This window comes from Anguilla anguilla, chromosome 16, assembly GCF_013347855.1.
Source record: "Anguilla anguilla isolate fAngAng1 chromosome 16, fAngAng1.pri, whole genome shotgun sequence".
In the NCBI taxonomy this organism is placed as follows: Eukaryota; Metazoa; Chordata; class Actinopteri; order Anguilliformes; family Anguillidae; genus Anguilla; species Anguilla anguilla.
This window is the reverse complement of record NC_049216.1, coordinates 26715412-26727898: the sequence shown is the minus strand read 5'-3', so window position 1 is coordinate 26727898 and position 12487 is coordinate 26715412. Positions and strand designations below refer to the sequence as shown.

General features: G+C 39.3%; 2 protein-coding genes and 1 long non-coding RNA gene across 5 annotated transcripts; 1 reads left to right on the top strand and 2 right to left on the bottom strand.

Annotated features, from left to right (window-relative positions):
• Positions 1-3737: 3737 nt before the first annotated feature.
• Positions 3738-6305, bottom strand: LOC118214923 (arylamine N-acetyltransferase, pineal gland isozyme NAT-10-like). Of its 2 annotated transcripts, none has more exons than XM_035395217.1 (2): positions 5625-6305; positions 3738-5290 (listed from the first exon to the last, which is right to left on the bottom strand). In XM_035395217.1, exon 2 carries the CDS (start codon positions 5254-5256, stop codon positions 4384-4386), a length of 873 nt encoding a protein of 290 aa, XP_035251108.1. In that variant the 5' UTR covers positions 5257-5290; positions 5625-6305; the 3' UTR covers positions 3738-4383. The 2 variants fall into 2 exon arrangements, with proteins under 2 accessions (XP_035251108.1, XP_035251107.1); XM_035395216.1 differs by having other exon boundaries at positions 3738-5265; positions 5625-6301.
• Positions 6306-7516: 1211 nt separating this feature from the next.
• Positions 7517-8290, bottom strand: LOC118214831. The gene is made up of 3 exons (XR_004762694.1): positions 8167-8290; positions 7973-8049; positions 7517-7773 (listed from the first exon to the last, which is right to left on the bottom strand). It is a non-coding gene; the product is annotated as an uncharacterized LOC118214831 (long non-coding RNA).
• A 15-nt stretch (positions 8291-8305) lies between these two features.
• sdr42e1 (short chain dehydrogenase/reductase family 42E, member 1) lies at positions 8306-11640 on the top strand. 2 transcript variants are annotated; one of them, XM_035395087.1, is made up of 3 exons: positions 8306-8405; positions 8950-9055; positions 9845-11640. In XM_035395087.1, exons 2-3 carry the CDS (start codon positions 8985-8987, stop codon positions 10965-10967), a joined length of 1194 nt encoding a protein of 397 aa, XP_035250978.1. In that variant the 5' UTR covers positions 8306-8405; positions 8950-8984; the 3' UTR covers positions 10968-11640. The 2 variants fall into 2 exon arrangements, with proteins under 2 accessions (XP_035250978.1, XP_035250979.1); XM_035395088.1 differs by having other exon boundaries at positions 8370-8405; positions 8954-9055.
• The last annotated feature ends 847 nt before the right edge of the window (positions 11641-12487 follow it).

The following is a 12487-nucleotide window of genomic DNA, read 5'->3' as shown; positions in this document are numbered from 1 at the left end:
GACCCATTAGCACTTAGCATACTTAACATGCTCATATATGCATTGTCATTTTCAAAGCATTTTGTTCATCATAATGAAAATCTGCCAACTCTGGTGGCACCCTAGTGAGTTTCATTACAGTAGAGTGCTTATCTCATATTTAATCTAGTATATCCATTATTATTTAAAAATGTGATTCATGAAAGCAAAAACAGCAGAAAGACTCTTTAGTAGCCAACCATCTTTGATTATTCAAGTGCTGATTTGTGATCAGTTTTTGTATCAGTGTTGCTGGATTGCAATGCAACACCAGTAGTCTATTGATGGTAAAGGAACTTGCACACTGACCTTCCATCCCCAGACATAGTATCTTACTGCTGCCAGTTTGCTTTGGTACGAATTGGGTCACAGATTTCACTCAGCCAGTTTTAAAAGAGGCATCAAGATTTTCATCATCAACATGGTATAAATTATGATATAGATTAGGAGGAGAAACAACCTTGCAACACAAACATTTCAAATTATTTTTGAGGAAAATGTGAACAACTACTTTCAGTGCTAAAAATAGAAAACAGGAAAATTTAAATTATTCTTCAGCTCTAATTTCAGGATCGATTTAGAAAATTGAACTGACAAGCATTACACAACAGTATTTAACCCATTAAATATTTGAAGCTATTTGTGGGGAAAAGGAAAATTAAGAAATGTAATATGCAAGAACTCTCCAAGCATTTAGTGCATAAACTCATAGAAATCAACCCCAATTGGTATGGCACACCGTGGTATACATTAAATTGGATCATTAAACAGAATCATAAAATGTGTGGAAATTAGGCACTTCTGGACCACTTACGAAAATTTAGAATCAAGGCGCTGAACTGAATTTAAGGAGGCCTGTATGTCCAGTATGTTTTTTAGTCAACCTCTGCCCTCAGTGATGCAATCATGTCACTCATTTACTCACAGTATTCTGCATTTTTGCCATAAATTTAATTAACTGTGCTCTGCTTTTCATTTGCAAATACATTTATAATGCAAATGCTGGAAATGCGGATACATACGGTTAAGTAACAAATCCAACCACTTAAGACAATGGAAAAGGTAGGTAGGGAAACTAGCATTCATTCAGCCTTCAAGCTAATGTTTATCAGCTCTTAACTAGAATGATCAGTATGGATATTTGTACAGAGCTTATGGCTGCAAGTAAATAAACCAATGTATGTCATGAAGCCAATGAGTCTGACATACTGTATCACAACCTGCAAAGCTGTTCATTCTGTCAGGAGAAAGAACAACAAATATATTATTACATGGGGTTACTACAAGTAAAAAGGAGAAGGAGGCCTGCCTCATGCCAAAAATTCTGATTAGTGCACATTCTAAGATCTTTGAGTGATTGAAGACTGATGTACAGTGAATATCATCTGTGTACATCTAATCTCCTCTCAAGGATGCTGATACAAAGCTCTAGGTATCGAGCACAGGACTTCAAGGTTTACACATCACACATGTGAGATTAATAATTGATTAAGTCTTATTTGCTTAAATATTAATTAGAAAAGACAGTGCCTTATGCCAGATCTCATTTGCATAGCAAATTATTCAAATTCTCAAATTAGGTCTAATTATCATATTATGATAGTGTATTATCCCTATTACCATAATGAGTCTTCTTCCCACTATCATCCAAGCGCATTGCAGCTTAGCAAGCAATGTTCCCTCTAATTTTATTCAGGGCTGAGCCAGGAGAGCCAATCTCTCAGAGTGCAAATTTAGCCACTGTGAGCAACTTGCGCATAAATGTTCAGCGCAAACTGCTAGCAGGCTATAAAACTCGAAATTGTTAGTGTTGAACTTGTGGAGGGTTCTGTTCCAGGGTTAAAAATTGTACAGTATTTATACATGCATTTTTTCATCTCATTAGGGAGGGCACATTTGTTAAGACTATACCAAGGTTTATCAGGAGGAATCTCAGGACAGAGAATTTTCTATAAACGGAAGGGTCCTGATTCTTGATTCACACACTTCTGTTTATTATCAAATTTCCTGTCAGAGATATCTATACCACCAATATAGAGTTTGGGGATTACACCTTTCAGCCACCTATATTGTAAAGGGGCTTTCACCAAATTAAGTAAGTTGACAGAGATGCCACGGATGATTCAATACTGATATTTATCCCAGAAATTAGCTAAATGTTCTGGTAAGTAAGCAGATAACCACTATTATCCATGAAGTCTATAACAAAAACAAAACCCTATTTTTAAAAAGACCTGTTTCTATACAACACATGTTGATTGCTCCACACTATGCACGTGTGGGGGGAAAGCTGTGTTTGAAGGCCATCTTCCAAGATTCATGGGCTTGGTTATTAATAATTTTCAACTTAAATGGGTAGTTGAGAGCATTTAAAGTTACAGGCAAGAAAGAAACTGAGGCCGCCACATTCTTCAAACTACAGGATGGGGATGCAAAACCAGGGAGAATTTGAGAGGCAGTGTTTAATTGATTTTAAAAATTATGCGTACCAAAGTTAAAGCCTAAGGAATTAAATACACCCTCAGAACAATTTATAATAATGGTTTTTCTTTTTGCATATTCGATCCTGTTTTTACTGAATAAGAGTGAGTCGAAAGAATTGCATATTTTGGGGTCAAGTCCTTTAGAGAGCAAGATAAGTCCCTGTAAAGTGAGATCCCTTTGTAGCCAGCTTTCAAAGATATTTTTCACTTTCTGGATCTTTGAATTGAAGTTTAAAAACAAAAAAGCTTAATCTTTAAGATATAGGCCTAAGTGAGTTTCCTGTAACAAATAAACATCCCTTTTAAGTGTCTGGCAAAATAAAAAGAGCGCTTGTCTTTTCTGTGTCGCGTATCTCCAGTACGTTTAGTGAGAAACAACAAAGACTGAACAAAGACATAAACAAAAACAACACAAAATAGCAATAGCCCCTGGTAGTATCAATAATAGACCGCACTGCCTTCAAGTTCACGTAGTAATAACAAGAGCTAAATCGCCGTTAAGCTTGTTGTCGATTGGGAAAGTACAAAGTAGTGCACAACTAAGAAATATAACAAGCCCTTTTAACATAACAACTTAGAAGTATCAGCCACTTCCTCAAATAAACGCTATAAATATATTACATCCATTAATTTAAATCACATTATTGCAAAGAGAGAATACCTTTTCGCTTCAGGCATTTCCATTGATAGACACCGGGCAGAGTAAAAGAAAGGAGCTAGGCTCACATTTTAACAGAAATAACTGAGGAGATACTGCCCTCTAGTGGTACTTTTGTTAAATATCGAAATGTTTGGGGGGCAGCCTAAATCTATAACCGAATAGACCACTGCGTTCACGAGTAAGCTCCGTTTATGACAGTTAAAAGAAAACAGATTCTACTGTCAGCATGCTTCATGGGAGGGCATCTATTGAGATTCTCGTGTCATCAATGAAAGCTAATGGGCCAATGAAACTCGCTTGCTTCCCATCTTTCTTTTCTTGTTCAAGAAGGGGCCCTAATTTGACTCTTGTGTCTTTGATGTACAATATATGTGCCAATATAATTTGATATTGGCTAGCCTCATTGTTTGTGTTGTTTGAACACGGTGTTAAGTATATAGGAATGCCCCCCTTTTCGTAATAAATTATATAAAGTATGTGAATTAATAAGACAGTTCTGATATGGGTTGACAGGAAAAGCATGTACTGATGAATAATTAGTCAGACCTATGAAAAAGAAATAATAATAAATGAAATGCTTTTTTATTTTATTCATTTTAATGACAAATCCAATATTACAGCAAAGGCTGTGCAGGCAAATATTGACTGGTGTAAGAAGAGACTGTCTTCTGCTTATATATTAATAAAGAACACCTGAGAAAAGGAAAGGATCGTCTCCTCTCTTTCATTACAATTAATCCTGTTTTACAGGTTCTTTATCTGTTGCAGATCTCCCTTACCGTGACTTGCCACATATCGATAACTAAACGGTATGACATATTTCAGCTCAAACAAAGCTTAATCATTAATCAACAAATCACTTATTTTTCTAATAATTAATCTAAACTAATGAATGATTAATTGTCATTTAACATTATTTCTGATTTCTCCTAAAAAGTTTCCCATTCTCCAGCGCCCTACCCCACCCTTCACATCTTCCTCCCACCCACCTCACCCCACCATGGATATTCTAACAGTCCTTAATCTGGTCCGCTGGTCGTTCAGGTGCCCTCGTCCACAAATCACAATGCAGGAAGGCTGTCTTAGATTTCCAGTGATTGTACGTCTCACACAAAGCTCTGTGCACGAACTGTCCATGTGGATGATTAATCTTCCATTGAAATAAGAGTTGATATGTAACAGTATAAGTACATTTTGCTGGAACCAGATGTGGTTATTGGACTACTGATTGTAGAAGGGCTTCGTGTCTTTGGGAGTATGTTTATTCTTTAATGACAGGGAAAATACTTCCTTTAATATTTCATCTATTTCATCATCAGCTACATTCTTCATATCAAAAAGATCAACCCCTTCCTGGTAGTCGTAGGTAACCTCGCTATATGTCGAGCCAATGAGTGCCTTAAATCCAGTGGGTGTCTGCAGGGAGCAGATAGACTTGTTAGTGAATAGAGACTCTGGTGAGGTCTGAAGGAATTTAATAGCATCCCGGAAGTGGTCAATGTCCCGTGGTGTTAGAGTGAAGGAGTATATTGGTGCAGTCAAGCGCTTGTTTATGAGACTCGAATTGGCAAAGCTCTCGTTTGGAATTAAGGGCTTTCTTCCACTTTTCTCCAAGATCCACACTCCACCTTTCTCCACAAAGCGGAAGACGCCAGGGAGCTGAGGGTGATCTTTCCCTGAGACAAGTTCCATGGGGTGGTGTATTTGACCCGAAACCCCAAAGCTCACGTCTGCAATGTATGCTTTTCCATCGATGAGAACCTTGTTAATTAAATGGGTTTCCGGTTGGTCGAATTCATTTTTGGGACAGTTGAACACTCTTGCCCCCAGGGTTGTGTAGGTGTAGCCCATCTCTTTCAGTGCCCAGGCAAAGAGCTGGTTGTTTTCACAGCACCACCCCCCGCGATTGTTCTTCACAATCTTGGTGTAGGCAGGCTCCAGGTCAGCACTGATCCACTCTCCACAGTGAACGCTGAGGTTCTCAAAAGGGACTGAGAGGACATGCTGCATGTGGACATTCTTTAGGGTTTCCAGATCTGCTTTTTCAAAAGGACCATTGAAACCGATCCTCTCAAAGTAGTCCTCCAGATTCATGTTGCCCTACTAAAGAAGAATTCTGAATTTGCATCCGCAAAATTTCACAGGATGGGAAATAAGCTACCAAAGTATAAAAATTTGAATACATAAAAATAGGGATAATGATACATTTCAACATCCATGCATTTCAAATTAACATAAAATCAATTATATTGAATGAAATCGATTGTACTGCATGAGCTTTTTCATCAGAATCGTTATGAATGACGAAAAATAGGCTAGTACAAAAATAAGACCCAGATTGAAGAACAAAAAAAAAACAGAATTATCCTTTAAGTATATAGCTAAAATAACAGATTTCACTCTGCCTATATGTATGGAGGGCACTGTATAAGACAAGCATTCAAGCAGTTTTGTAAGCTTACCAGTTTTACAGTTTCACGTTCCACAGGTCTGTTCTAACAAATGAGACGAGTTCGAGAAAATATATGAGAAAGTAAGGGGTGGGGCTGGGTGTCCATTTGCAACTGTTCCAAAGGTTGTGTTTGTGTAATGATTATATGAACTGCTCAGGCCATTTCCACTGGAGACATATTTAAGTAGATTTTTGAACCCAGAATGTGTTACAAGTTTATTTACAAGATTTTTGTTACAGCATAACTATTTTAAACAGTAGACCAACACGTTTGGCAAATTGCTGTTCTTGGAAGAAATTTTAATGGTAAAGTTGGGGCATTACAACATTGAATCCTATGTGAATTGGAAATGCTATCAGGATTCTTTGTTAAGTTTATGCTACAGATGATGTGCCTTTCACAACTGCTTCAGAATAATTTGAGATCTCTTTGATATCACAGTCATGTGCCAGCTGAGAAACAACACCTTTTTTTAGGCTACTCTGCTGAATGAAACTGTAATACTGAAGTAATACAAGATAATGGGACCTGGATTGGTTAAATTTTGAACTTTGTCCTCATGTTACGAGCATTTACCATAAAAGGATGAATGTTCTCGACCAGCCAATAGCAATGGGATCTCAGCTCAAGTTCAAATGGATGTAATCACAGTCTTATTGTTTTTTCATGCAAGTAGGCTAAAATCTTCTTTATGTCCTGCAAAACAGGCATATAGACCATGGCCTGTACAAGTGTTTCCCTGCTTTTCAGTGCAGTACTGAGCATTCTGGTGGGAGTGTGCTGTACACTTTTTGCAGACAAAAACCTATCAAGTGTATCTCATGGTGTCTGACAGGTCCTTGAATAAGGGTAATACTTCTCTCCTTAATGCAGCAGACATAAGTATTATGAAATTAGGGTTGCCAACAATCCCATGTTAACCATGAAATCCCATAATGTGTTGTGCATTACCTGCTGATGCTACTAACAACCATGAATTACTGTGACACACACTGAAAAACCAAATCGCAGCAGTTCAATGTCATGGTTCGTGTGAAAATGATGAAACAAGTGATTCTCATTTGCAATCATTACTCACTGCATTAATTTACCATTAACCCAGGATCACTGCAGAACATTGTAAATGATCTGCCAGCTAAGGCAAAGCATAGTTTCCAAACCAGTTTGTAATGGTTTAACCAGACCAAATTGACCACTATATTTTATTATGTCTGGAACTGTTGTCTCTTACCTAGGTGATATTTAAACTTGATGTTTTAATTTTCTGCAAAGGTATCAGCAATTTGCCAGTAAGGGTTACAGAATTTGTTTTTGGATAATTACAGTCCCCACTCCATCCCTAACATACAACACTTTAGGACAGCAGGTGCAGGGAGCCTCTTTCACTCTTCCTTCCAACAACTTCTCCCGCAGTCCAAAGACATGCAGGTAGGCTAATTGGAGACTCTAAATTGTCCATAGGTATGAGTGTGTGAGTGAATGGTGTGTGTGCCTGCGATAGATTGGCGGCCTGTCCAGGGTATATTCTTGCCTCTCACCCCAATGCACGCTGGGATAGGCTCCAGCACACGCCTTGATCCTGCCCAGGATAAGCAGGTATAGATAGGCTAATGGATGGATGGATTATTCTCCAAATCATTCTAATAGTATAAAGGTTTGTATGTAGCGGAGACTAGTTGCACAAATTGTTTAAATTTGGGCTCCTTCTGCATTCTGCTCATTCTCTCGGTCGCTGGTACAAACTGATACAAAAAGTGCCATACAGACTTCAGTTTCATCCGGAGACATGGCCAAAGAAAACACAAAATATATAAAGTGCCCAAACACAAAATGCGACAGTACAAAGAACCCCTGACTCCTCTCTGACCTCCCACCCTACAAAGATAAATAAAGCAACAAAATTACCGAGGGGAACTAACCGAATTTATTTAGGTTATATTCAACATCACGGAGTTCTGATCACACAGTAAGCATTGATATCTCACAGAACCCGCGCAGCATCTTCACAACTGTACCGAGCTAAAGTTGTCACGCCAACAGCTGACCAAACAAAATATTTTCCATAAAACATATGGATTTATAAATCTCCGCTTTGTGGACACGGTTGTAATACGTGATCTTCTTGTGGTACAAGTGCTGTGTATAGGGGCATCAGACTCTGTTGTAAGGAACAGAAAATTACATTAGAAACACTTCGTTTGAAAGCTATTAATACCGTCATGTGTATTAAAAAAACAATAGCCCGTAGCAAGCAGTCCTGTTATTTACCCATTATATCGCCTATCCTGTTTTCATGCAACTATTCCTAAATCTATTGTAAATTTTTTAAGTTAAAAACATCGATGGCAGGAACCTACCTTATTGAGATATGTTTGCGTCTCGAGTGCTTTGCTCAACTCCTTCTGGCTCTGCACAAGTGTGGCGACCGCGGAATCTGCAAAAGAGTGATTGTTTGTATTTTAAAAATCAATTTAGTTTCGAATTAACATATTAGCTGATCCATTTTGTATGAACACTGATTTCAAGTACGAATATTGTTGAAACAGCGTACCGCTTAAGTTGTTCATGGTGTTTAAACGCAATAATATATCTTTCATTTCGTCGCTTTTGAGTTTGCCCGCCATTGAAAGGATAAAGAGCTGAACGCTAAGTGCGTATTTTAACGACATTCTGTTGAACTATACGTGCGGAAATATCGTAAGTTTTTGAAGAATACCAACGACTACTCCACAGGAAGTAACTATTGAGACAGAATACTGTATTTTGTACTTCGCCCATTGCAACGGGAAGGTAGGTCGCGGGAAATATTATACTCGAATAAAACCCATTCCTCGTGTTATTATATTATTATACTTCTTATGTGGGAGGGCTCAGTCAGTTCGTAACTTCGATAAATTGCTTACTGTCCGACTAAGTTATCCGTTTATTCTTAAAAATGCAAACACAGCGGTTAGCCTGGTGAAAATGACTGTTAACAATACACCAATGACTGACCTGAAAGGAAGACATGATTTAGAAATCTGTACCTGCGTCGACCCAACTATGCACTAAAATGTGTATTCCCCTATCAACAGAAATGCAACAAGGAGGGTTTATGTTATTGCATGGCGCACCAATATTTTAAAGAAGATAAATTCAATATAGATATAAAATTTAAATTGCCAAACGAGGAAAGCCACTGAACTATCCGAGTTTAAATGAGAAATAACAATTTTAGTCTGATGATCTGACTAGTGGTTCAAAATATTGCTTCTGCAGTTAAAATGTATATGATACTTTAATGTTACCTGAATACCTGTTTTGTGTTACACAAACATTTTCCTTTTCCTGTTAGGCAGTGTGACACTTGACACCTCTTTCTATACATCAATGGAAGAGCAGGACTGCATATTGGCTAACACATACCTGATCACAGGTGGTGGAGGTTATTTTGGCTACCGGTAAGATCTTTGGTTACAGCTCTCTTAATTGTGTTCCACTGCCCAGACCTGTAAATGCTGCGCAGATTCCTGGTCATGTTGTTTTTAAAGCAATGCAAGTACTTAATTTCTGTGCCACCCAGGTGCATTCTTACAGCTGGTTCTGGACTAGTGTTGGCTGGTGGGTGTGGAAAAAGGGGAGAACTAAAGTATTTGTGTCCAATAATTGCAAGGGGGCGAGATCGAGACCCCCACCCCCCGGATATATTTTTTGTTAACAACACCCCTAAAATAACACCTAAAAGTTGCTAAAATTGTTGATGATGTCTTAGATGGAAGAAACAATGAAAGATATGGCTAATTGTAATTGAAATCAAACAGAATAGTACTCATAAACTGTCAAATTGTAACACTATTAAACCTTTGATTTTAAAACCGGTGCACAGGAATGGGTCCACATTGGTTTCTGCAACTTTGGCAATAGACGCAAGCAGTCATGTGTTTTCCATATCATAGCGTTCAGTGGTCAGTACCTATACATGCTGTATGGTCAGTACACATCGCCTTAGCGGCTAATGGTAGAGATGGAAGACTTTGAACATTTTTGCCAGTGTAATTGCAAAACCTGCGTCAGTGTATGTTAGCAGCTAACTAGCTAGCTGCGAACTTGCTCAATGATAAAGCCACTTTCAATTTGGTTCTGTTCAAATCACGGAAACCATGTCAGCACTGCTGGGCTTGAATTGGTGCAGATTAAGATTTGGTGCAGATTCAGATACCTAACAGCAGTTTACTTTATCTTGTCTATAGCCTTGCCTGTGCACTCCAAAGAAAGGGGGCCAGAGTCATTCTGTTTGATGTACGACCACCGGACCAGGTGATGCTTGGAGGTATGGTGTTCAAGAAGGGGGACATCCGTGAGTTTGCGCAGGTGGAGGAGGCGACAAAAGGAGTGGGCTGCGTCTTCCACATCGCCTCCTACGGCATGTCTGGGAGGCAGCAACTCGACCGCCGTCTGATCGAGGAGGTGAACGTTGGGGGGACGGAGCACGTGATCACGGCTTGCGTAGCGAACGGGGTGCCCAGGCTGGTCTACACGAGCACCTTTAACGTAGTTTTCGGCGGCCAGGTGATAAAGAACGGCGATGAGAGCCTCCCGTACCTGCCACTTGACCTCCACCCTGACCACTACTCCAAGACCAAGTCACAGGCTGAGATGGCTGTGCTGAAGGCTAACGACGCCTCATTGCACAATGGGTCGGGTGTCTTAAGAACCTGCGCACTGCGTCCGGCAGGCATTTACGGACCTGGAGAACAAAGGCACCTGCCAAGGATCGTGGGCTATATCGAGAAGGGGATTTTTAAGTTTGTGTACGGAGAGGCCAGCAGCCTGGTCGAGTTTGTCCATGTGGATAACCTGGTCTCTGCACACGAGCTAGCAGCCGTAGCCCTGGGTCCTGAGAAGCAGCACCGGGCTGCTGGGAAGGCCTACTTCATATCGGATGGCAGGCCAGTCAACAACTTTGAGTTCTTCAGGCCGCTCGTGGAGGGCCTGGGTTACTCCTTCCCGAAAGTGCGCATGCCCATTTCCCTGATTTACTTCTTTGCATTTCTCACTGAGATGGTTCACAGGATTGTGGGCCACATATATAACTTCCAGCCTCTGCTCACACGCACTGAGGTCTATAAGACAGGAGTAACACACTACTTCAGCTTAGAAAAAGCCAAGGAAGACTTAGGATATGAACCCCAGGAATACAACCTAGATGAAGTTGTTCAGTGGTTTAAAGATAAAGGCCATGGGAGGAAACCCCCTGGCCCCTCCTATAAATCATTGATTATGGATACTTTACTAATAATTGCATTTGTTGCTGTGATACTCTCTTGCCTTCCAGTAGTTGGCACGTCATCTCCCGATATACCAAGAAAATGATTTACAAATTTTCAACATTGTAAATTTACGATGGCATGTTTGCTGTACAGCAGTAAACAGTTATTCTACAATTATAGTGCCTTTAGGAAGTTTTCATTCTCCATGGATTATTTCTCATTTTTTACTGTTGAAAATTCAAATTAACATATATTTAAATGAGATTTTTTCTCCTCCTTTATAAGTACCTCTATAATGTCAAAATGAAATGAAATATTGAGATTGTAGACTATTCCGAATTATATAACATGAAAAAGACTGGCTTAGAACTGCCTGTGTTTTGGTTTTTACTTTGTTCCTCATTAGGCTATTTCATGCCCCAATGCTAACTACTGGATGTAGGGCCTCAGCATTTCTGCTAGTCAGTGACAATGAGGTCAGGATATTATTCCATATATCTCACAATCTCCCTCTGTTTCACACATCCGATTTGATGTATGTATCAAATGTGACTAAAATTCTGAATTTCAGCTCCTGCAGTGGTAGTGGCACAGAGTAGTAGTCACAATGGCACTGCTTCAAGCCTGTTGGATTCAGCCCAGTCCAAAAGGGACCAGCTGTTTTGTAAGAAAACACTGTTGTGGAAGATAATGTTTAGCATTAACTATGTTCTAATGTTTACATGTTTTATTTTTTCCATGTTAAAGGATTTATTAAAATATTGTTTTAATGGTCAGTGTTTACATATTTCACCTTTTTTGGAGTTGAATTCATACCATACCTTGGAATTGACACCAAGGTTGTGGGGGATGCTGGAGCCTATCCCACCATGCATTGGGCGAGAGGCAGGAATACACCCTGGACAGGTCGCCAATCTATTGCGGGGCACACACCATACACTCATCGTTCACTCACACTCATGCCTATTTAGAATTAGCCTACCAATGTTTTCAGACTATGGGAGGAAACCAGGGGGAGAACTTGCATGCAGAAAAGCCCTGACCAGGATTCAAACCCAGGACCTTGCTGTGAGGCAACACTGCTACCCACAGCACCTGAAACTATTTTGCTTATACGAAACTAAAATAATAAATAGTTACCAAATGATAATGTTTAATAAATGTTTACCTCGTTGCAATTTCCTTTCAATGTAAGGATTGAATATAATAATATTCAGCAGCACAGTAATTTCATGCATATCAAGTCACAACTAATTTTAATATTTTGATCTTTAGTCATCGACTGCTCAATTATTGCACATTGATTGGAAACTATATTGCCGCAACCATTACCTGCCACCAGATGGCATAGCGCAACATGATTTTCTCCCCTCATAACAGAAAGAGCACAACGTACAAAATGGACTATAATGTCTAACGTGTATGTTTGCTTAAATATCTGAATACTTACCCATCGGTCTACAACAACAGTACTAAAGGTTAAGTGTGTTGAAGTGCCGGCTCTGCACATCTTCAGCCTAAGGATAGTACAAATTCCCTGCAACAGATTTAGAAGGCTTAAGAATTTCTTTTTTTTATGTATGAACCGTTTAAGATTGGCATCACCTTTCAGTGCACAATTAC

Excerpts from the sequence above, each read along its gene's own strand:
- sdr42e1 (XM_035395087.1), top strand. The coding sequence starts at position 8,985 with ATGGAAGAGCAGGACTGCATATTGGCTAACACATACCTGATCACAGGT. Across the intron at positions 9,056-9,844 it reads GGAGGTTATTTTGGCTACCG|CCTTGCCTGTGCACTCCAAA; the intron begins GTAAGATCTTTG and ends TCTTGTCTATAG.
- LOC118214923 (XM_035395217.1), bottom strand. The coding sequence starts at position 5,256 with ATGAATCTGGAGGACTACTTTGAGAGGATCGGTTTCAATGGTCCTTTT.